This window comes from Musca autumnalis, unplaced genomic scaffold, assembly GCF_047663935.1.
Source record: "Musca autumnalis isolate F117 unplaced genomic scaffold, ASM4766393v1 scaffold_5, whole genome shotgun sequence".
Classification (NCBI taxonomy): domain Eukaryota; kingdom Metazoa; phylum Arthropoda; class Insecta; order Diptera; family Muscidae; genus Musca; species Musca autumnalis.
Genome location: NW_027412088.1, coordinates 135,509,594 through 135,535,787, shown reverse-complemented (window position 1 = coordinate 135,535,787; position 26,194 = coordinate 135,509,594). Strand labels below are relative to the sequence as shown.

General features: G+C 33.4%; 1 protein-coding gene across 22 annotated transcripts in view; it reads right to left on the bottom strand.

The window, feature by feature from the left end:
- Window positions 1–26,194, bottom strand: part of unc-104 (kinesin family member unc-104) — a 112,951-nt gene that overhangs the window by 30,880 nt on the left and 55,877 nt on the right. For 12 of the 22 annotated variants that reach the window (XM_073988209.1, XM_073988211.1, XM_073988212.1 and 9 more), the window contains exons 1-7: window positions 16,990–17,380; window positions 13,666–13,821; window positions 2,371–2,540; window positions 2,216–2,298; window positions 1,911–2,150; window positions 1,263–1,703; window positions 55–218 (exon numbers count right to left, since the gene is read on the bottom strand). In XM_073988209.1, coding sequence (XP_073844310.1) covers window positions 55–218; window positions 1,263–1,703; window positions 1,911–2,150; window positions 2,216–2,298; window positions 2,371–2,473 — 1,031 coding nt within the window. In that variant the 5' untranslated portion in view covers window positions 2,474–2,540; window positions 13,666–13,821; window positions 16,990–17,380. Of the gene's footprint in view, window positions 1–54; window positions 219–1,262; window positions 1,704–1,910; window positions 2,151–2,215; window positions 2,299–2,370; window positions 2,541–13,665; window positions 13,822–16,617; window positions 16,781–16,989; window positions 17,381–26,194 lie in introns of those variants that run through there. The other 10 variants (XM_073988222.1, XM_073988216.1, XM_073988224.1 and 7 more) reach the window with 3 other exon arrangements.

Sequence of the window (26,194 nt, the reverse complement as noted above, 5' to 3'; positions counted from 1 at the left end):
AAAAAACCAAAACATTAATTCATTATTTCTAGCCATAGAAAGAAAAAAGCTTACCTCAATGTACTTAATGTTTCATCATAATTGATATCAGCTGGCGAGATGGCTGCTATCATAGCAGTTTTGGAATTACCACCCAAATTTTCACGTAACAACCAGGTTAAAACTGAGTCACGGTATGGTATGAAGTCAGCTTTTTTAGATTTTTTGGTTTTGGAAGCCTGTATTGGGGGAATTACAATTTGAAATTAGTTTAAACAACATAAAGACAGTGGGACTATATTAAGAGGTTAGAATCATGTGGGCATATGGACCATCAGCATGAGTTCTATATTGAATAGGTATAAAATGTAAAAAAACATGCAGTAATTAAATACAAAGATCATTTTCGAAATTCCAATTCACTGTTATCTTATATACGTATTTATTTATTTAAATTGTATTCAATAAATGTTAAAAATACTTTCAGGTTATTTAAAGTGTTTTGATTTTAAAAGTAAGAACATAGTGAATCGGGAACATTTTCGAAAAATTGTCTTCATACCTAAAGAAAAAACTTTTTAAGTACTACAGAACTGAATATAACCAGAAACAATGTAAATGGTATGTTGTTTTAAATTAGAAAAATTTGTTTTAAACACGAACGAAAAATCAAATATTGAATCCTCCGACGTTTTAAAAAACCTGTGTTCTAAATAAATTGTTCGCAATAAGACATCTTAGTCCCGAGAAGATAAAAGGGATGAAACATTTGAACAATCCATTTTAAACGACAGCAATTTGTTGTTTTCAAAACATAGGAGATTCAAACCAAACGAGAAACTTTAACTTTTGCACTTTTATTATTTTTTTTAATTGTATAAGAATACTTTATTCTTTATTTACACTTTATATACTTACAGACTGTAAAAATGCAATTTTCACATTAACGGACGTTATGAATAACCAATTGTTTGTGGCAAATAGAATTTATGATTTTTTTTATTTTTATTTGTTTTGTGATGAAAGAAAAAGCAAAGTGGATTTTTTAGAAATTTAGAAAATACTTGGACAGCTTTGTTGTTGTTAATACATATATTAAATTATTGTTAAACATATTTAAGGAAACTCAAAACAAAATAAAAATATCCCGACGAAAAAAGATGTCATTGAGAGTGAGTGTAAAATGTCTGTGTGGGTGTGTGAGTATCAGAAATGAAGATAGTTTTGTGTTGGGAAAGATAAACTAATGTGAATGACTATTCTATCAAATGATCAGTACTTACAATTTCTGCCAAAGCTGAGATAACTTTGCCCAATGTCGTTAGAGATTTATTGATGTTGGCTCCCTCCTTCAAACGTGTACCCTTGGCACCCGTTGAATCGGCACGTTCTGAACCAGCTAAATCAACCAAACTGATTTTGGAAACTTTTTCTGTATTTAAATCGGTCATGGCATCATGACGTTGTTGTGTAAAGAATATGGTAAAAACGGCATGAGAACGAGAACTGGTCTCATTCATGTTGGTGGCTGCCACTGTACGTGCTTTGTTGCCCTCGTCAATGAGGTCATGGATATCTTGATAACTTGTAACCGCCAGTTTGGAGAGATCTTCTACATAGGGACCCAACAGAGGATGTTCTCGTACTCGTAAATTGCCCTTATTCTTGGGGTTAAGTAAATCGCGTACACGTTCACAATAGATTTCCATATAGGAGACTTCGACCTGCAACAACAACACAAAAGTTATATAAAAATATTATGTAGATTTCAAATTTTCTAGGTTTTTGGTCTGTTTCTTTAAGACAATTCGAAACCAAATTCGTTCGAATTACTACCAAACTTGTCTACAGGAATTAGTAGTAATTCGACGAATTTGTTTTCGAATCGTCTTAGAGAATCAAGCCATTTATTTTTGGTAAAATTGCCTTACCGAGTACTTTAACTCATCTGATTCTGTTGCAGCTATACGCTTAAACAGATCTTTACAAATCATGGGAATTATGCCCTCTTGATGTTCCTCTTGTTTACCCATCATTGTATAGGATTTGCCGGCACCAGTTTGTCCATAGGCAAATATACACACATTATAGCCATCAAAGGAATGTTGCAACATTTCTTCACCAATATCCTTGTACACCATAGCTTGTGTTGAGAAACATGGATCTTTGGGCTACAATAAAAGAGGTTTTATTATTTTGTAAATCAAAAGCTTTACTACCTTTGCAAACAACTTACATTATGTGACCAATAGGAGTAATCGAAATTAAAGCGTTTGACAGAATCAGCGGAATTGGGTGGAACTTTTGGATTTGTAATGGCTGTTAAAAAAGAAATAAGGATTGGTAATTATTTTTATTCAAAAGATGTTTTATTAATAATTGTATTATTACCTGTGGTCGTATTATCGAACATTTCTATGATACATTTTGACTCTCGACTTATCTCCCGCGAGTTGAAGGGACGCACTCGAACCGCCACTTTAACCGACGACATCTTGGCGGTGAGAGGCCCAAAGGCGGCCTAGTTCAACGGAGGGATTAAAAAAGGTTGACTAGCAAATCTGAAAAATGAAGAAAAAATGTGATTAATAAATGTTATTGCTGTCTAAATTAGAAAACTGTATAGACTGGCCATGACCTATTAAAGATAAACAATAAAAAAACAAAGACCATAAAAAACAACACCACAGAGTACAAGACTTAGTAACTGAATATGTCAATAGCTTTTGTAATATAAGAACAGGAAGTGATAATCAGTATTCGAAAAAGTTATGATTAAAGTCGTATTTACTACAATTTTGTAATTTGCAACATTTCAATTGTAATTCAAGAATTCTATTTGTATTTCGAATTATTCCATTTGAGACTAAGTGTGCATTTATAAATAAAACATTGTAACTTAATTTTTTATTTTTTTTAGTAAATACATTTTCTGAACACTGAGAACCCCATAACCACATTACAGCCAAAAATATAGATAAAAAACTCAGGATTTTATAAAAGTACAGACCCAAAAACCCTGTTGTTTTGTGTTATCAGATCAGGTTTGGATTTTATGGCTTCATCTAAAAATGACTACATATTGACTTATTAGAATAAATAGGGGGCTATGTCTCTAAAGCCAATTTCGGATGTTGTTTAAATCTCTTCAGCAAATTTGTAGATAGGAACATAAAGAAAATATATGGAGAAATAATGAACTCGAAAAACTACACGTATTGCCTCAAAATGTATAACATATCTTAAAATTCCATAATTTGTATATATTTCGCATCATATCTCTAAAACTTTACCTTTGGAGAAAATATTCGCTGGAATGTAATATCTTTTCAGAACCTCCGTCTTTAGGCTAAAGAGGGAATATACACTTTGATACGATAAAAATGTGCCTCATTGAAATATTGGTTTTAGACCCCAAATATGTTTGGACGAAATTCGTTTCAGACAATTTGGAGTCGATTTAGCCGTGTCCGTCAGTCTGTCCGGCTAGCTGGAACGCACTATAACTCTCGAACGGATCAACCAATTTGATTATTGTATTATTTTGTCCAAACATAGATCAAGTTCGAAAATGGGCCGTATCGGACCACTTATTCGCGTACCTCCCCCACAAAAGATCAACATTTTTGTAAATGGTGCGCACAATAACTCTGGAAGGGAGTAACCGATTTTGCTCCAGACTGTGCATAGTTTAGTTCGTAATATTTCTCCCCGACATAGACCAGCTTCAAATATGGACCACATCGGCCCAATCCTTCACGTACATCCCACACAACTTTTTAAAAATTTCGATAAAGTACAGTTTAGGGACACTCCTCAGGACGTTATGAAATTATTACGGCACCTTTTACTGCGGTACATATTTTTTCGGGGGCAAGTCTATACTTCATTGTCACTTACGATAATGCTATTTATATTTAAAATTGAAGATATGTCCATAGTTTTTATATCTTCCACTCCTGTTATTATTCCTTTGAACAGCCACATGCTGAGAGTATATCTCTGTCGGCAAAGCTGACCGATGCCATTTTACTTGTTTTAATTTTTTTCGTAAGGGTCGATTTCTAATCCAACGCCTAAATCCATAACTTTAAACGTTATCATTCGTGAATATAGAATTGTATGTTATAGGGGAACATTGACTACTCCTTAAACTTGGGCATTTACTAATCCCAGCTCCGCTGAATTATTGGTGATTGTTGTTTTGATTCGCATCCATTAGAGTTGTGACAAATAAACTACATTTATGGAACTGTCTAGTTCACTACGCAATTGCAATGGTGCACATCATATGTATGAACAAGCTGTGCAATATAACACGTTAGACACGGTGCTCTTGAAGCAACTTTAAATGGAAGGTGCTTACACCTGGGATGTTTTTGCGGATTCTGAAACTACAATGTTCATAGATGAGAAAGGTCAAAAAACAAAAACGCTTTTTAAATAAATCGCTATTCATGTTGACATTTTTAGGGATTTTTAGGGTTTCACAACTTTACTGGGACACTGCAAGTCCTATAGAAATAGGACTAAAGAAAATGTTGTAGCTATGAAAATTCTCTACAAGAATGATCTTTATGATAATTTCGTAGGTTTTATCGTTATTGAGATATAGAAGTTCAAATTGGGACAATGCATCGAGTGTATCGCTACCTTATAAAACAATGTTATACATGGTGCGCCTTAACTAACTTTAAGTGAAAACCGTTTACACCTGTGAAGTTTTTGCGGATTCTGAAACTACAATGTTCATAGGTGTTAAAAATCCAAAAACAAGAAAAAATCGATGGAGGGATTTTTAAATAAATCGCGGTCAAAGTTCACATTTTTAGATTTTTTTAGGTTTTCACGATTTTGCTTGGAAACTGCAAGTCCTATCAAAATGGGACTAACGAAAATGTTGTAGCAGTGACAAGTCTGTACGAGATTGACCTGCATAATGTTTTCGTAGGTTTTACCGTTTTTCAGATATAGAAGTTCAGATCAATCATTCAGATTTTTTTCTCAGGTCTTCAGGAGTTTCCTTGAAAACCGCAATTTCTATCGGATTGTGACTAAAGAAAATTCTGTGTTGTACCATTTTTGAGATATATAAGATTAAGTTGGGAAATTGTAGTCATGACACTGTTTAAGCAGACGATACAGTCAGTGCATTATCCCAATTTGAACTTCTATTTCTCAAAAACGGTAAACCCTACGAAAATATCATAAAGTTCAATCTTGTAGAGAATTTTCATAGCTACAACATTTTCCTTAGTCTTGCGATAGAACTTGCGGTTCCCAATTTCATCTTGAATCGCGATTTTATCTAAAAAGCGCTCCGGCGATTTTTTTATTTTTTAATTTTTCTCATCTGTGAACATTGTAGTTTCAGAATCCGCAAAAACTTCCCTGGTGTAAGCACCTTCCATTTAAAGTTGCTTCAAGAGTACCGTGTAGATTTTATGACGTTACTCATACGTTTTGGAACTAGTACAGTGAACTGGAAACTAGATTACCCAACTCTAGCAGCCATCCAATTTCTTTCCCGTGACATCTACTATCCGCAATACAAAGTCTAGGCTCACACTTAATTTAACATACTGTGTGAACATCCAGAAAAGCCAACGGCCAATGAAATAATTTGCTATCGATTGTCGAATTTTACTTTTCACATACCTTTCATTAGAATTATAAAAATTAATATTTAAAAACCCGTTGCTTATATGGTTTTATAAACAACTTAAATATTTTCAAATACGGTCACCCTTATTTTCATTTTTTTGACACTATTTAGTTTGGCTATTAGTTTTGGTCTTTTTTTTGGCCAGGTTTTTCAGAAAATTAGAAACTGTGGGACCGGTTGAAAATTTACACGCAGAGAAAATTCACTATTTTGCACGACGATATCGAAAAATCATCTCCTACGTCCAAATATACATTTGCCAAGTTTACTTGCGGCAAGATTCTTATTGTCTGCGGTTCAATCCCTGACCAAAACATCAAAATTTGTTGGTGGTGGCAAATCTGCTCAGCGCAATTTTATCCTACATTTCCTGAATATTTCAGCCATTAAAAACTTCTCTAGTAGTTCGGACTTGGCGATAAAAAGGTGGCCAATATGAATCGGCGTGCACTCATTGTGGCCGACCGACAAAACTCTTTGAAATATTTTCCAATTCCATTTTGTTCTATTGTATTTTTTTATTGAGTACATAGTATCACTCAATCTTCATTGGCATTTCTTGGATAAAAAAGTTCTTTACAAAATTTCCTTTACAATATTCTTTTATTTTTTCTTTATATATAACAATATCTCTTTGAACAGTCTTTGACAATAGAACAATACGACTTGTTTTGCAAAAGATAAAAAGATTTCTTACCACCAGCACAATAGTATAAAATCCAATAAAGTTCACTTCTTAATACTTCAATGCGAGAAAACAAAAACAAAATAAATCACTTGCACCACTTGGATTTGCTTTCGAAACATATGTTCCACACAGCAATAACAACAAAACAATGGAAGCTCCACAAAACCTTCCAGTGCGCACATAACATCCACATGAAATGGAAAATTTGTCCGTCCACCAGCTGGCTGGATGACAATGTCTACATAACACACCTCCAGATAACGTTCGCATGACTCATACAATGTGAAAAAGGACACAAAGGATGGGGGGATAAACGTAAAAGTAGAAAACAAGAAGAAGAAAAGGAATTCCTTTATTGTCTCATACATGGTTGTGGCACAACAACAACGTAGACATAATTCATGGTTGAAATATTTTGTTTTTCGTGAAATGGTTGGTTCTGTGCCATTTGTTTGGAATTTGAAAACAAAACAATAAAAAATAAAGAAATATTACATTTGATGATCCACATTTTAGACAGGTGTATTAAGTTTGCCCTCTTTAATAAAAGGGACTATATTGGTGGGAAAAATCATTAATAATAAATTCTGTGATTTATTCAATTCAAACACAGCGAGAAGAGCAATATAAATTTCAATAATACGTATTTCAATGATAAACGGAACTTATAAAATCATTTTTATATGGAAATAAATATCTACCAAATAATGACTTTATTCAGTAAATTTTGGCAGTAGTAACAAATTGACCGTAAAAGTCATTATTTTTACATGGGAATGAATGACTTAGGAAGGAAGTACTTCCTTAAACATATTTCTAAGTACATATTTAACCACATACCGACAGTCGAAAAAATTCTAAAATCCAAGCATTATATTTTTAGAACAAATTCAACACCCCACATTTTTCTTTCCTCGTAATTTTGTTAACAAAAAAACCGTGAAACGTAGCGTAATGGTTGAATGCGTGGGACTTCGGTAGACTCCTAATTTTTCAATGTATATACATAATAGGTCTAATAAGCTCAACTCGAAAGAGAATTAATTAAAAAACTCCCATGCCGACGTTGAACTTTGAACACGCAACCCTGGGATTTGCAGTCGGACACAAAAAATGCTACCGTAATGAGTAAATTAAGTAGTTATGTGTAAACCAATATATATGTACTACCTGACAATGCGGAGAGTAATGAGCTCTCATTACTCGGTAATGCATGAAGTATTGACATGTGCCTACCAAATTGTTTATGGCTACCTTAAACCTGTAAAAAATAACGTAATAAAGCTATAACTGAGAAAGAAAGAGGGGATTTAATTCGCACTAAATGGCCTAAATGCAAGTGAAGGCTTGTGCGGCTCTGAAGATAAAATGCAAATTTGTACGTCCTCAATCAATATACAACAAAAAGAACACACTTGCACAACTAAAACAAGTGAGCAAAGGCCCCTACACCACTACCCCTGTGCATAAGCTTTTCACTAGTAAACATTTCTTTTAGAGAAACAACAAAGTTTTCACCTATCTGGCTTTTATACGAAATGACTTAAGGCAAATTAAACCAAAATAATTAATATTTAATTTTATATTTGACTACTGCCGACATCTACTTGGTGCTGATTGAAAGCTTTGCTGGTCTTCTTGCTTAGCATTTTACATGTCTTTAATACACCAAATAGAAACAGATGTATTTGTTATTAAAGTAAAAAAAATTAAAATATTAAAATTGAGATATATAATATTTTACTAAAATTGCCACATTTTGTATTAATTTAAAGCTTGGATGTTTTAGTTTCATTATCAACAAACTCTCTCCTTGGAATATGCCCAACAGAAGCAGAAATATCTGACATGGAAATAAAATTCCATAAATTGGAAATCCTACCGTCTATTTCAACATCACAAGCATTTCACCAATTTTGGTAACGTAATTGGGAACATTTTAATGTTCAGAATGTCTTCATTGTTGAAACCAGGGTTTCGGAGTCGAGACATCTTTAGTTCGACTCCGACTCTGAAGTCGGCTTCCTTCGGACTTCAGACTCCGAAGTCGACTCCGAGGGTAATTTTCAATGTTACTCAAAATTAATAAAATATGTACTATTTTCCAATTTGTCCCTATATGTTGTTTTTCCATAAGATGTTCTTTGAGAGAACATTGGTTCTAATATAGTACTCAATTACAAAACTGGAACATAATTCCTGAACTTATCCCATTGAAATTAAAACTGAAGTTAAGTTCGAATGGCACCCTTCCCCGTGAGAAAATCTTTAAACATTGTCAGCTTGAAGGGGCTATAAAAACTTTGATCTATATAAGAAACAATATATGATATTAAAAAAAATCGGTTTGAGAAGAACTCTACCGAATTTAAAAGATATACCTTAAATATCTTCATTGAATTCAACCGGCATACTGACAATGCAAAATTTACATAAAAACTAATTATGGTGGAGCTCAAATGATAGTAAAAATTCTCTGCCCCATCCTCAAACTGAGTATAATATAATTTTTGTCTACATGATACCATAGTTTTTTTTATAATATGAATAAACGGGCCAACAAAAATGTTTGTTCATATATTTTCCATATAAGAATAAAATAAACCGTGCATTTATAAATGTAGGAAAAAATTTGCCCGGAGTCGGAGTCTAGTTGGTTTTTCGACTCAGACTCCGACTCCACCAAAATTGCTCGACTCCGACTCCGAAACCCTGGTTGAAACGCATCCAATTAAAGCTAAAATACTCGCCAGTACAATTCAAATAAAAAATGGGATGTGCGCCAACCCATTTTGCATCATAATTAAGGTGATCTCTTTCTCATCCATTTACGGGCTTTCCGTTTGGAATACGACTACTAAGAGCGGAGATATTCGCATAAGAATAAAACTTTGAATTTTTGTCCACATAAGTTTTTTGCCCATTCCGACTCTTGAATATTATCCGACCATCACCAAACTCAATATACTTCTTCCTCTATGGGTTTCGGTTAATAGGGCTAACCACCAAAATTTCGTGACGATCCTATCAAAATTGCGGCCTGTAGCGTTATTACAAAAAAAATGTAAAAATGGGATGCATTACCGACTTTTGCGATATCTCCGTTGTCTGTAAAGAAAGATCTAATCTTTTTCCATTGACGGGCATTCCTTTTGGAATACGCCTACTAGAAGCGGATATATTCCAATATGAATAAAACGTTGTATGTTCTCCAGAATATTATACGACCATCACCAAAATCAATAGGCTTCTTCCTCTCTGGGACCCTCATTATCCCTCAAAATTTCGTGACGATCCGATCAAAATTGCCACCTGTAGCGTGATAAAAAAAATGGAAAAATGGGATGTATAACCAGCTATTGCGATATTTCCGTTTTTGGTCACCTACGCTAACCTACTTCGCATCATTGTAAAGATGCGATTTTCTACTTTCATAGTCAGGCTTTGCTTTTGGAAAGTCCACAACCAAAGCTGCGATATTCCTCATTGTAATTGAAATCGCAAAAATGTTGGGTTTTATTTGCGACTATTGTGATATCTTCGTTGTTTGACCACCTACGACAACCTATTTTACATCGTTAGAAAGATGATATTTTTACTTTCATGGTCAGATTTTGCTTTTGGTATACCGCTCATTAGGCCGGGTAAGAAATTGTATTGGTATGAATCAACCACTAATACTTAGCCATTTATTAACCGATTAATAATAGCTTATTCGAAAGATATTATTCGCCCATTTAAAAGAAAAAGGAATAATAGAAATCCGTTGTGGAAAAATAACTTACTTTTCACTACTTTTAGCGTTATAAAACAAAAAAGCAATGTGACCCAAACGAACCAAAGTATTTTCGTTGTGCATGGACCCCAACATGATCAGAACGCTTGAATATTTTTCTGGTCAACTTTTGTAGCACAATGTCATTTATCGATAGTTTCCGAAAAATGTGCACCTTCTCAAGACCAAAACGGCGTGCAGGAGCGTTTCAATACTTTTGCGATGTACTAGAGAGTTCTTGGCTTTGTCATAGTGTTGGATCGAAAATCTCAATGGTTTGGCTGTTATATGTCAAAATATGCAAAAAAAGTGGATAAAAAACTTCAAGTCAAAATCGGGATGCTCGATTTTCACCGTAGATATATGGTCCAGTGGACTTCTTTGCTAAGTACAATCCCAAGAATCAGAATCGCGACGCGCCCCTTTAACGTTTTTTTTTTCCTTCCATACAAATCGCCCCGCCCTACACCTCATAGAAGCTGAGACTTATACTTTGGAAAAAAACGTTGGCCTTTTTCCAAATAAATGGTTTGTCCATTCCGACCTCTAAATATTATCCGACCATCAACAACCAAAATTTGGCGATAATCCGATCAAAAATGCGACCTGTAGCGTGATTACAAGGTTTAGATGGACAGGCGGACGGACACACATAGCCAGATCGACTCAGCTCGTTGAGGCATTCATTTTGGTGTAAATATGTGTGGGTCTACGACCATTATTTCGATGCATTACAAACATTTTGGCCGAAACCAACCAACCTCCCCACATAGTGGTGTAGGGTATAAAAATGTTTAATTGTGTAAAAAATCTACAATTCATATGGGAAAACGGTTAGAAAAAATACAAATTTTTACCCATGTAATTTCAATTTTGTAATATTGAGCTGAAAGTGGACACTCTCAGGCGTATTTTTGCGAAACGAAATGTCGTTCCCTAAAAGTTCTACTCCACTAAAGTTGAAATTTCACTAATATTTAGAACCTGAGAAATAATAAAATAGCTTACTTGGTGTAAACGCTACGGTCATTTATTACATTTATTTTCCAAGAAACGTATATTTCTTTCAACAGAAATTTTCAAAAATTACACATTTTCCAAAATGTGGAAAAGTTGTCGTCTTTAGGAGCACCCACCAGTTGAAGAAGGCAGTCAATCTTTTCGAATCGGAAAATTCTGTTACATGGAACTAAATCAGAACGTGCATATACTTTTTACAAAACGTCCTTTGCACAGAGTATCATAGAATCAATTTATTGCACACAATTTTCAGCGGTATTTAGACTTATCAGTATGAAGGTGACATTTTTCAGACATTCAAATATTTTCAAAAAATCCCGACAAACAGATCCCGACTTTTTAAAGTAAATACTGGTAGCATTTTCGTAAGTGACAAAAGAATATATAAAGTTCTCAGTGTATTTTTGCGTTTGTGGACGTAATTATTCAACACAGTCTACACCAAGAAACACATAATGTATCCTATATTGCAAGAATACCATATTCAGGATAAAGGATCAAGGGTGGGCGGAGCACAGCATATAATACTCCGCTCCAAAGCTTTACATTGCCGATTTCAATATAATTGGGCAAACTTATTTCTAGACCAAATACTTTCACACATTCCAAATCCAATCAAAGTTGAAAAGACATTGCGTGTTCGGTGCATCAGATGGTACATGAAATCGGATATATATATATATATATATATATATATATATATATATATATATATATATGGGAGCTATATCGAAATCTGAACCGATTCACAACAATGTGGTATAAAAACTTATGTGGGGCAATATTTGAAGGAGTGGCACTAAATATTGCGACATATTTCAGGAAGTAGTGACTTCCTTAAGCTAGAATAAATTGTAACATTATAGTGACGATCACAACAACTACCCGCTATTTTAACTCGAATCGAGATATTTATACAGAGCTATATTAAGATTTGCAAGGGATGGACCGATGTCAGTCACTTATCGTGACAGCAGCTATTTTAGCTGTTCACCGCAGGATTTTTTAGAGATTTGGACCAATATGCCAGGAAGCATTGCTTTAAATAGGGACGGTTTAAAAAAAATTTACGATGTGTAATGTTTTGGCCCTATGCTCCTCAATGGAGTAAAAAGGAATAAATAATAATGTTTTGGTATGAAGCCGGCTGGTTGAATATGAAAAATCAAAAGAATTATTCAATTAAAATTCGCCAATAACACTACCTTTGGGCAGGGTTTTTTTTGGAGCTCTTGGACTTGCTCCCGAAAAAAACATACCATCGTAATAGGAGCCGCGAGGGAAAATTTTTAAAATTTGTTTGGTTGGATTGTAGCGATATATTTTATTCTGTAACTCATTTTTGCTGTTATCGATAATTGTCGGTAAAACTAAAATGCTTATAATTTCGATAATTAACGAAATTTTTCGGTAAGTTAACGATGAATAAAAAGTAGTCGCTAGCCTCTACCGACACAAACAGTGATGTCAACTTTTCTTTATGTTTTTAGTCATAATTTTGCGATTTAATTTTACCGATTTTTTTCGGTAACAGCAAAAATGAGTTACATAATCCCACTACTGAAATATTATCTGGTTGATGTGCAAAGTATGGACCAAATCGGTTACTACCTTTGAGAGTTGTCGTTCGCATAATTTTAGTAAAAAATGAACTCGACGGAGTTCGAACTTACAATACTTTACGACATTTTGTTTTTCGACAGCAATCTAAGGGATAGTCGTACTATCGATACTTTGCCACGACTAAACATTGTGAGAAACGGATTTCATCAAAACATGCTTGTGGTCTAAAGCCATTATTTTGATGGGGCACATTTTTGATCGTATCAAAGTATATACGCATACTCTCGTTAGCCTAAATGGCTATCAAGAGAGTACCGTTTTTAGCCGTACACTTTTAAAAACTATTCCCTCATTAAAAGACAAAAGTTAGTTTTATTAAAAAGCCCTTAAATAATATATGATGATCGGTCAATTGGTCAAAGAAAAATGTGTTTAAAATTAGTATTTCATAGAATATTCTATGCTACTCATAACTCAAAATAAGCCAATAGAAAATGTTCGATTGTTTCAAATAAGCAGCACCTTAGCTGTATTTTATGATTTTGATTTCTTGTAGCTAAAGAAAATGTTCTTGTAGTCATTAGTCCACATTTCGGTATAGAACCCTACATGGGTAGGTTCTGCTAAAATTCATAGATTTTAGTGTATTTAGGTAAACATAGACACACTTAATACATACATATGTTTATCATCTTCATTTGGCATTACATACACCATTCATCTGTTTTGGTAGAGTTTTTTTGACATCTCCTACATAATATTAATATTCGTGTTATTTCACGTTGGAATAAATTTTCTTGCCTTATTATTTTTAGTACATTTTGAAAATATATATAGACCCAATGGTGATACATAAGTATATGTGTATATTCATTCATACTCATGGATATTTTGAAACCTCAAACGCCTCAACAGTCTTTTTATTTGAAAACACACTTTATGTAGTTTATTTTTTTATATTGAACTGGTAATTACCTTTTGTTACAAATTTAATTCCGGTATTTTGTTTGTTTTCAAATTTATAGCTGCACCATAACTTTGTTGTTAGTTTATTTCTACACTTTTGACTCTTAAAAACACTTCAAGTAATAATTTTCGCTAAATGTTTTATATAGTTTTCACTGTAAACTTCTTGTAATTAAAAAAATATTTTATTAAATCGTTTTTTTAATTTGCTTTATATTATATTCACTATTATGATGATATTGATTATGAACTTTGTAACATGCACATTTAGATTTAAATAATAAACAAATAAAAATAAATAAAAGTAAATTGTTGTGAAATTAATGAATGCATAAATTAATTTAAATGTTTATAAATTCAGATTAGCAAAAAAGAACTATAGTGATTACATATTTATATACAAATACTATCCTTTACATGATTTGTCCCTACAAATAAAAACAAATTCTTCTAATAAAGATTATAGCATTACTGTAGAACAAAGGACCCCTCTTCATTGAATTTTTTATGGCGTGTTTCACAAAGACGATTCTAATACAAATTCGTTCGAGCTACTACCAAACTTCTGTTTTGATAAATATCAAGGCATATCGACCAGGTAGTGGCATCGACATATTTGTAATATGTTATTTCAAAATGTTCTTTATGTTTTTGGGGAAATTACAACAAAAATAATTTTTTTTATAAAGGGATTTGACACTTCATATTCGAACAGCTGGTGTGATACCACTACCTTGGTAATTGTGCCATGATAAATATTTAATTCATTTTTTGCTTTGTTCCAGAATCTTCTAGTCTACTATTTTGAAATTTTTACAAATTTTTCCTTTATATGTATATTGACAGAAATTTCAAAAATAGTAGATTCTTGCAGGTTCCGGAACAGAGCATTTGTTTCCAATAAACCAAAAATTTTCTGCAATAACACGAGTTTTTTTAGTAATTTGAACTAATTTCAATTCCAATTGCTTTAGATAAACATAACATTATTTTTATTATTCAACAAGTAAGAACAGACTATAGTCGGACGGGGCCGACCATGTGATACCCTATACCACTATCCCTGTGCACTAGCTTTCCGGGCTAGCTTTTGATAAATGATAACTTTTATTTAAATGTATACACAAAAGTTTTGATCAATTTAACCCGCTAAATATTATCCGATCATACCGTTGACTTGCACGCTACTTCTTCATCTCAAACCAAAACTACGTTTAAAATTTCGCGCCGATCGGACTATTATTGCGACCTACAGAGCGGCTACAAAATCGAGCAAAAATTTTGTTTTTGGTCCATTTCATCCCTTTAACATTTCACGATCATCGCCAAAAACTAATCAGTTCTATTCTGGTCCAAACCCGACCTCCATACTAAATTTCGTGACAATCGGTCCATAATTGCGGCCTCTAGCTTGATTACAATTTTTAATGGACGGACAGACGGACGGACGGACGGACGGACGGACGGACACACATCGCTAAATCGCTTTATCTCGTCGAGATATGAAGTTTGGTATACCACATGAGGGGTCTACGACGAATATTTCGCGGCGTTACATGAATTTTTGGGAAAACAAACTTATTATACCCTTTTCCACATTGTGGTATACGGTATAAAAATATCAAATTTTTCATTCATATTTATTTTATTTAAAAAGGATTCTACACAAAGCCTTCTTGCTAAAAACCATTATTTTTTTAATTCAAAATATCTAATTTTTCATTCATATTTATTTTATTTAAAATACACATTCTATACAAAGGCCCTTGTCAGCAACCAATCAATGATAAAACTTGACATCGTTTGATTCATTGTGAAAATTGCATGCTGTGATGAAAAGAATTAAGGACATTACTTTTTATCGCATTACTGCAAAACAAAAGGACTCACTATACATCCTACACACAAAGAACGAAGAATTATGGAGAAAACAAATGCAGCGAAAGTTCTAACGAGGATGCTGCTGTTATTGATGGTGGATGGGTGGGTGGTGGTTGTTGGGCACATGTACAATGTATTTGCTGCTTTGTCATGCGAATGTGTGGGTGTCGCATAGAAAATGAACTTTATATTATTATTGTTTAAGCATTTGTTGCAACAAAACTTATTATGGCAGATTAAATATCAACAAGAGTAAGTGGAAGCAGTAAGAAGAAGTGCCTTGTTAATGTTATTCAAGTGACTAGTGACTGCAACCATCTACTTCTAGAAGATGAGAAGAGATGAGGATATACAACACACACAAAGAACATATGATTTGATTTTATTAGTCATGGAAGGACAAAGGACAATGAGATGTGTTTGTTGTTATTCCTTTAGTTTTTCTGTCGGCATACACCACAATGTGTTATTGTTTTTGTTGTGATTGTCATGGATGGATGGATGATGGTTGGTAGGATAGATGCTACACAATAAAACACCAAAGCCAACAAAATCCTCCCCATTTTCTGGTCTTTGTTTTTTTTTTTTTTTTTTTTTTATGTCGTCCACCATACATATTATCTTGACCTTTATTAATAAATTTTCATGTTATCTCTATGATACTAGAAGAGAGATAGTGATAGAGAGCCAGGATTTTTCTACCCAAGAGAGTAAATATTGTAAATAAAATGTTGCTCTTTGTTTTAAAGAGTAGCCTCACAAATTAAGAGAATACAAGTAACTAATCAAAAAGAGACTATTCTCTTTCCATTGTAATGAAAACTATCGCAGAGTGTAGAAAATTACAAATTAAGAAAATCTCCAAACTTTAGGTAGAAACCTATACTCCTACAGTTTTTTCTTCAATTTTTACGGATACCAAATAAATGAAGGGAAATTTATAATATATATTAGAGAGAAAATGAAAAAAGGAAATTTAAGAAAACTATAAAATATATTAATGATTTTTCTAATGGATTGTTCGATTTTTTGACATTGATTTTGATTTTACTTTTTCGTTTAATATTTTTTCGTTTTTACCAATTTATGGGGAAGAAGGAGATTGTAAAAATATTGGCTGTCTGTCGTTTATTAAATGTTGCGAGACTGTCGCTTTTGTTGTTGTAATAATAGTTGTTAAATTTGTAGTAGTTGTGTTGAAAAAATTTTGGACTTGGAAATCAATCAATTGCAGCAACGATTTCTGTTGTGTTGTGGCACAAATCAGTAATAAAATTAAAATTGTTGTCAAAATCAAAGAAAATATTAAAAAATATCCAAATGCGCACATTCGTTCAAATTCTTGTTGTATATAAATATAAATATTTTTGTTTTTTTTTATAATTTTTTAAGTTAATAAGGCGGAGCAAAAAATTTCACTTTTAACAAAAAATTTACTGCTTTGTGTATTACTTTTTATTCTGTGCTCTAAGACAATTTTTCCAAAAGTTAAGACACCTTCACACAGACACACACATTCACAATTTTCTTCTTTTCCTTTGTAAGTATTATACAGAAAAAATAGGATATTTTCTTTATGGGCTTCTGCTATTTTTCACTTTTAATTTTACAGGAATTTTCACACGAATTTCGAGGAATTTCTTTATGTATTCAAAAGGGAACAGATTTTTTTCAAAACTTTTTCTTAAAAATTTCCAATCGATTGAAGAAAAAATCAGTATGACTAGAAAAAAACTGACATTTTATGATTCACTACTATTTTTTTGTTAGAGATTTTTTCTTCGTTAGTAATTCGTCGTCACGGCCGTGTTGTATACCCAGTAAGGGTAGAATTCGTTTTGAGACCTACGAATATTCGTCAGACTTATGCCACCTCAGAGGGTAAAACAAAATTTGCCAACAACAGCTTTTCAACTGAGGAAGAAAAGGGGGGAGGTTTGTGAGTGCACCAACTAACTGAGAGGGTAACGTTTGTCAGTAAACACCCCTGTAATGCGCAGGCGTCGTACTTAAACTTGGTAATAAGAGTTCAATTAAATGTTGGTATTTTCTACAAAGAAAAGAAAACAAAAAAATCCACTTTGTAATGTTTAACAAATGTTACAAAATCATATATACATATACACTTTAACACATCATATTTATTTCAAACGTTCTTTTTCTTTAATTTTAAGACAAAAAGTCTCACCAACATTGTTTCCTTTTCTTATTATTTCACATTTAACAACAACAACAACATCCATTTATTTTTTGTTGTCATTTACAAGCTTTTTTCTCTTCATAAATGTCCAAAACGTGTCTCTTTATTTTGTTTGAAAAGACTTTTGACACTTCAATGTCCTCTTTGGACACAACAAATAAAAAACGAAAATCTTAACATTCTGACAAGTCGGTACAAGGCCTAAACATCGTTGTCTATCAATTGAGGGAAATACATATATTACATGTGGAAGTTTGTAAATTGCCATTTGGAGATATTTCTTTAAAAGTACCTACACAGCAAATCTCATCTTTTTGTTTTGATTAAGTTTTTTTTCAGAGACCAGCGTTTCATTTCCAAATACACGTAATATCCATTTTCATTCATTGATGATAACATCGATTATACTAATTAGTGCTGCGTATGTTATTCTCAACCCCCACCCTTCGACTACTTGTTCAGAATGAGTGTCAAGTTTTTGGTTTTGAAGAAAAAATAAAGAAATATTTGTGATCCACTACAGTACGTATGCAATGCTAAGTGTTTCTTCGAAGCGTTTTAACGGAGTAGGTTATTATTAATTCAATGGAAGTGGAAGAAATAATTTCACTAGTTCTTTTGCATTAGTTCAAGTGAAGTAGTGAAAGATCGGATCTTTCCATCAATTTGGAATGAATACATTTGACTAAAATAAGTTACAGTAGAACTTCTCTATAACGAACTTCCCTATAGCGAATACTTCTCTATAACGAAGTATTTTAATGATTAAGTGAAAATTCTCAAACAAAATAATCTCTCTGTAACGAATTTATGAAAAACGTACCTCTTAAGATGGATACACATTATCAGTTTTGAATGAGAGCTTTGCGGTTGCTTGCTAGTGTGGGCGTTCATTTTTGCCATTCATCATGCCACCACAAAATATTTTGTGGTTGCTGGACGTTTGGACAGTTATCGATTATTGCGAAAAATCGACATTCAAAACTGACAATGTGTACTGCACTTTAGGCCATAACAGCTCAACTCGAAAGAGAATTAAAGTTATCCACTTAAGTTCTAGAAAGTTGTTTATTAAAATCTTGGGTACATTTTTGTATCCTTAATTTTTGGGCGGTTCGGTATCTGTGGACCAGAATAGGAGAAAAAATGTATAGAAATCTAATATTTTCAAAAGTTTTTGGCTATTTTCGCATTTAAGAACCGTTCATAGACATTTCGTATATTCCAGAAAGCTGTTTGCAAATATCTTTTCTACATCAATGTGGTTGATTGCTCTCTTGAATTTTGAACGGTTTAGTATCTATTGAGCAGAAACCAAGAAAAGAGGATAAAATTAGCATTTGTTTAGCTATTTTGGCCACTAAGAACCGTTTCTACGGAGTTTGTTTTAGAAAGTTGTTTAATGAGATCTAACGAACATTTTACTAGTTGGTTGTTTGCTTCAATTTTGATCGGTTTGGTATCTACAGACTAAACTCCGAGAAAAAACCATAATGCAAATTGGACCTTGACGATTTTGGCCTTGAAGATAAGGTCGAATAGATTTTATGTGTTCACAGTTATCATTCTTTAGGACGAGAGCTACAACTTTGCCTCCACGAGTAATCCCAAATTCCAAGCGGTTTAGAAGATATGATGTGCCTAACAAAATGTTCCCTTTTGTCATCGAAGCCTGGGGTCTCTATGGGCCCATAACCGCGAAAGTTCAAGTGATAGGGAAAAACGCCGGGACACGTGTCTTCTTATTTTTGGTATTCTATTACGCTGTGGTGTCAGAATGTGGTTAATAAACCATGACTCAAAAAATTACACACAGTGTTATTATTTATTTTTTTTTAAGTTTACATTAAGCAATTCGGTCAGTTGAGCGGTTATCCGTAGTGAATGCAGCTTTTCGAATTCCAACTTTCGTGTTGTGTCTGTTCGTACTTCATTCGCAATGTTTAATCGGGTAAGTACCTTTGCTGCAACATGGCAGTGCTCCACGGAAGAGGGACAAGGAAGACTTCTCTCATATCACTAAGTGTATTCCAATTCATATTAGCTTGCCACCGTTGAGAATTTGATGTTGTCTGGCATGGGTATCAAACCGCAGCAAAAAAGGATTTCCAGTAGTGAGAATGAATGAAGTTTTGCCTATTAATGAAGAAAATAACATTCATTCCATTTAATGTGTAAAAAATATGTCGCACAAACCACTTTCAAATTTCATATTTGTGAAAAAATACTATGAAATGAAAAAAATCAAAAAATTATTTCCTGTCGCACGAATGAATGATATTTTGCCTTTAACTTTTATTCCATTTAAATATCGAAAAAGGTCACTCTAAAACCACTTTCAATGGATATGATATATGTTGGCTTAAATTTGCTGCTGCTAAATACCATGTTTTTGCCACTGCGAAGCTATAGCCTCATACCCTCAGCTTTTAGGCAATACGATCAAAATGTGCCTCATCGAAATAATGGTGTTCCCTAGTATGTTTGGTCGAAATCTGTTTCAAACAATTTGTCTGTCTGAATAATGCTCACCATACCTCTTGAATGGATCAACCGATTTGGTCCAAAATTTGGCCGTCGTAATATTTTGTCCAAACTTAGATTAATGGTATGTTTCACTAAGATGATTCGAATTAAAATTCGAATTCAGTCTTTTGAAAAATATTTGATTTATTTTTGTTTTTAATGAAAAAAAAATTTTACAACAATAGGTGTTAGGTTGTAATTCGAACGAATTTGAATTCGAATCGTTTTAGAGAAACAGCTCACAAGTGTCGCAATGGGACCACTATCGTCTATGTTTGTCCATTTCCTCAGGTATCTCCTCCGCAGGACTTTTGAGCTCTAATCAAAATCCTTTTTTTCGGCAAGTTCATATATCCAAAAAGAACACACAATTCTTTAAACCAACTATAAATAATTTTAGGGGAAAAGGGGTAGCCGATATTAGAGTTTCAATCCACACAGGCTGAGGGTATATCTCTTTACTTGTTCCGTTGTCAGATGTTTCATGAGGATACTGCATTTTCCGACAGTTGGACCAAAGATATTCACCTTTCCAACTGTGGCATTAAAATTGCCTAGAATAATTATAATGGGCAGGACACCGGTCATATGTTTTTTAAGCGCTTGTAAAATATATCTTTGGTCTGCTCGTCCTTTATCTTTGGTGGGAGCGCAAATAAGACTGATGTTGTTTTTGTTTTTAGCCGAATTGTAGCAAATCTTCCATCCACCGGTGTGAAACTGGAAATGGATGCGGATTTGTAATTACTCCGAGGTTAAGAGTAATTACAAATCCGCAACCAAACTCATGAAGTATGTATGTATATCATGGCAGCAATAAACAATGCGTCACCTTTAGATGTTGTTGTGACGTCTAGCCCAATCCATTGTATTTCCAGTATGTATCGGCCTTAAATTTTGCAATTATATGTGCCAAAGAGTAAATTGCATCTTCTCTATAAAGAATCTTAGCATTCCAGGTGCAGTCTCGCTGAGCAGCGTCCTAAAAATGTTGCTGGGTCGCCAAAATGTTGTTTTTGTTTTAACCACCTTACAACATTACCTCTAGACTTCAAATATTTCAAAGCTCTTCGCGTCACCCTCGAAATATCTTGAACTAAATTTGGCATTTATGGTTTCAGTGGACCGAAATCCCCTAGTCCAAAAATTATTTAATAAGTTGGTACTTTTATTAAAAATAACTCTATCATTGATGTCTGTATAGATATAGTCTATATAAGCACCATCAAATTGTTTCTAAAGTCTCCCATTTTCTCAGCGAAATAAAATTTGATTCAAACCTCCAATTTAGTTTTTTTCATTTGGTTAAGTAAACGACTATGATTGGTTTTATCAATTCAAGAATGTGACACGTGTCGGGTGGCATCTGGAATTTGGCAATATTCAGAATTTATTCCAGCCACAATACTTGCACTTGTTTTCTTTTGGTATTCTCATTGACCTTCATGTCCCTCGCCTACACACTCCCTACATGTCGGAGACATTTCCATAGTGTATGTATGTGTGCGTGTGTGTTGAATTCCTTCCCCACCTGTATAGTTAATATTTTCGCTGTCAAGTTCAAACATTTGTCTTTGTTATACATTTTCCCCGTTTTGTTTTTTTTCATACACTCCAATAACAACAACGACGAGGACATATCACCTGGCATATTAGACAAAATATTGTTGTTAATAACGTCAACAAAGTTAGAAAAGAAAAAATCAAACAACGAAAATACGATATGACATAAAATACGGATTTGCAATATGCGTCGTCTACCAAAATGCCCTACATCTTATTTTTGTCATTTAGAAAATTAAAAGAGGTTATGTTATATACATGAAAGACAGTAATGAATTTATTGGGATGTTTTCACATACATAGATATACATACATACATACATATGTATGTACATACAGACATGTTTATATGAAATATTGTTACATTTTTTGGAAAGTGTTTTATGCTCTCCACTCCACAGATAGAGTACTGAAGTTTATCTTGTGTAGCACTGATTCGAGTATTTGTCTTGTTATTTATTAATTTGCTAGACAAATAATGAAAATAGATTACATTTTATTAAAATACCACCCCTTATTTTATTTATAAACAATTCCTGTGTGACGCACTTGGAAAGTAAAGATAATCAAATCACATCGATAAATGATGTATCCAATTTAGGGATGGCGATGCGAGAACCAAAAACCTAGCATTCTTTGAATGTCTTAAAATGTTCTTTTAAAAGTCCTCAAGTTATGATATTGGTACATTTTAAAACCTCTTTTTCTAGAGCAGATTATATGGGAATTTTTTTGTATATACATTAGAGGGGGGCGCGTGTCGTGCCGTGAGTAGTGCGTGTTCGTGCCTTCTCGAAAAACGCCGTTTTTGTGCGTGTCGTGCCGGAATACATTTTTGGCCGTGCGTGATCGTGTTTTTTTGTTCGACAAGATTTTGCACGACACGACTAAACACGACCTGCACTATGTGACACGATAGTGCTAAATTTTTGGTCTCCCTTTAGAAGTCGTGCAAGAGACTATATAAAACACGAAAATCGAACAAGTATATAAAACCGACCAAAAAATGCCTAAAATTATTTGCTTCGTTTTTGTAGTGTGGTACTTATTGCCGTTTTGTTATGGAGAGGCCACAGTATGAGTAAAAAAGATGATGTTTGTATGCAATTTGTTTTGTTCATGAGAGAAGCAAACACAAAAACTACCAAGAGGGTTAACACAATATACTCTCAAATTGCAAATCGGATGTTTATCTGACTGTATTATCTGTTATGGATGATGTTATTGAAAAACATCTTCTTCCCGAATTGGGAAAACTGATTAACTGTAAGATATGTTAAACACTCGGAGCTAAACACGTTGCTTGAGAGCATATACCAAGTCCATAATGAGATTAAGAGTATTTTCCTACAAAAGAATGAGTTGGATCGTATATCAGACTTAAAGTTTGCTAGAACCTCTATTGGGTTTTCATAAAATATTCAAAGAGTGTAACGAAAAATTAAGCTCGGAAAAGTACCCTACTATGTACATCTTTGCCCTTTGGTAAAAACTTTTGAAAGTCTGCTCAATTGATACCATTGACTCAATTCATGAAAGATTTTAAAGCTAAAACTAAACAATCATTTCTTAAACGGTTTGTACCAAAAATTACACATCTTATAGGGACATTTTTATTTCAGCCGTCTAAGGAGACGAATTTTTTATTAGCTAATGTAAAAGCAATGTTACTTGATATACAAAGTGACAATATATAGTTTTCTAATGATGAGCAGGAAATTACAATGCTACATTTACAATTATTTTCAGAGTTTTGTTTTGTTGTAAAACAATTCAGAACAGTGGAATTGGATTCAATTTTCGCGATTTCATTTTTAAAATTAATTTTTAACAATGCCCCTAAAAAAAGGTGATTCAAGGATAATTGTACACTAGGCCGGGGCGATTTAAAAAACCTTCATGGGCCCTTCGCGTTTCTTATTCCTGGGATTGAACTGAGCAAAAAAGTCCAATGGACCATATGTCTACGATGAAAATCGAGCCTCCCGATTTTGACTTAAAGTTTTTTATTGACGTTTTTTGGATATTTTGGCATATAACAGCCAAACCCCCACAAAAAACTATAACTGAAATTCTCATAACTTTGAAAATAATTACACTGTGACACAAATTGGAACTCAAGGTCTGTGCGGTGGAAAATTCCTTCTGGAGATGAAAGCCCTTAGTGAGTATATTAAGATCCTAAAAGGAAATTTTCCCCATAGGTCAACTTTCTGAGATATCGTGGATGAATTTTTTGAATTTTCGCCTTTGATGCTCGAGAAAATAGCTTTATATCTCTGTTTGCCGTTATTGTAGCTTCGGTTTGAGATTACATATTTTCAGTCAAATCGAATGACGAATCTTTTTGTAGAACATTTCATTCTTCTAACTCAATTCGTTTCATGTCCTTTTCGTCCTTTCTTTCTTGAACCGTAGTAAAAGTACCACAAGATGAGATTTTACAGCATCCAAATATTCCACAAAAATATTGCTCAGAGAATTTTAGGTACGGTTCTCATTGACAACTAATCGATATTGTCACGTAGTAGTACATCTAATAGACTCATTAATTGGTAATCACTCTGCGGCTTAGATATAGTTGTTCAAATTGGGACAATTTGAACTTCTATATCTCAAAAAATGGTAAAGTCAGTTTTGTAGAGAATTTTCAGAGTTATAACATTTTCATAATCCCATTTCGATAGAACTTGCTGTTTCAAGAAAAGATCGTGAAAATCTAAAAACACTAAAAATGTGACCTTTGACCTCGATTTATTTAAAAATCCCTCCAGCATTTTTTTTAATTTGAACATATTGCCTATTAGGTCAAAGATTATTTGATATTAATTTTAAATAATTTCTCGTTGGAGTCGAGCTTAATGACCGAAGATTTTTTACAAGTGAAAATGGTAGCTGCTCATCAGACATATCGGCTAGGGAGTGGCTTCTCTGTCATCGAAATTTTCATTTCTCAAATGCAAGTTGTTTTTACACTGATGAGCTTTTTTTCTTATTCATCCTGTATGGCTTCCACGACAAGCGCTTTTAGAGCAGCCCTAAGAAGTTATGAGTTTGGCTCTGAACACTAACATGCCATGATAACACTTTTTACATATGTTAAGAAGATCATTTTAATATTAATTTTAATAAATTACTCGTTGGAGTCGAGCTTAATGACTGAATATATGAGAAAAATCTCATCTATGAACATTGTAGTTTCAGAATCCGCAAAAACTTCCCAGGTGTAAGCACTTTTAATTTAAAGTTAGTTAAGGTGCACTGTGTAATTCAATCGTTTTAGAGCCATCCCGATCTAGTTCATCTGCTAATTCGTTTCCCATTATATTACATGTCCTGGAAACCAGCAAAGTTTAACAATATTGCGTATACCGTGCAAGGCCCTTCTGGAATCATTAATCCTTAGCGAGTTTCTGGACCATGACTTGAAAGTTACACTCAGAGAAAATATATTTTTTAACTGGTGGTGGGCAAAATTTTATTTTGTCTGACACCAAATAATTTTTGTGGCGCACATATTATTTTAAAGGCGATAATGTATTTTGCCAATTTTGATTCTGTTCACCATAAAACAATAACAAATCACAAAATCTCGATATATGGTAATATTTTCATAATTATCTGATGGTCAATCCAACCACAATCTGCTCAACTTTCTCAGTTTGTCACACGGAGTGTCAAAAACTAGGAAACTTACCGATGCACGCACATCAGCTGTTCACAGCCAAAAGCAAGTGTTCTCTCATTAATTGTTCTGCCGCTGAGCAAAACGTTTGTAAATTTTGTTTAATTTACATTTAAATGAAGGTATAAAAGTAGTAAAAACAGCATTCCAAAGAAAGAATGAAATAGTTCGTGTATTTGTTGACGGTATTAATAACTACAATTTATTTGTGAATGAAGATATGAAAATGTGTAGAAAGAAAAATCAAAAAGTAACAAAAACATATCAGTGCCTGAGTTGTTTTTAATTATACCCTATACCACAATGTGGAAAAGGGTATTATAAGTTTGTTTTGGTAAAAATTCATGTAATACCGCGAAATATTCGTCGGAGACCCCCAATGTGGTATACCAATCTTCATATCTCGACGAGATAAAACGATTTTGAGATGTGTGTCCGTCCGTCCGTCTGTCCATTATAAATTGTAAACACGCTCCAGGCCGCAATTATGGACCGATCGTCACGAAATTGTGTATGGAGATCGGGTTCAGATCAGAATAGATCCCTATTCTTATTGGTGATGATCGTGAAATATTTAGCGGGTGAAATGGACCAAAAACATAATATTTATCCAATTTTCTAGCGGCTCTGTAGGTCTCAATAATAGTCTTATCAACGCGTAATTTTAAATAAGGTAAGAGTAT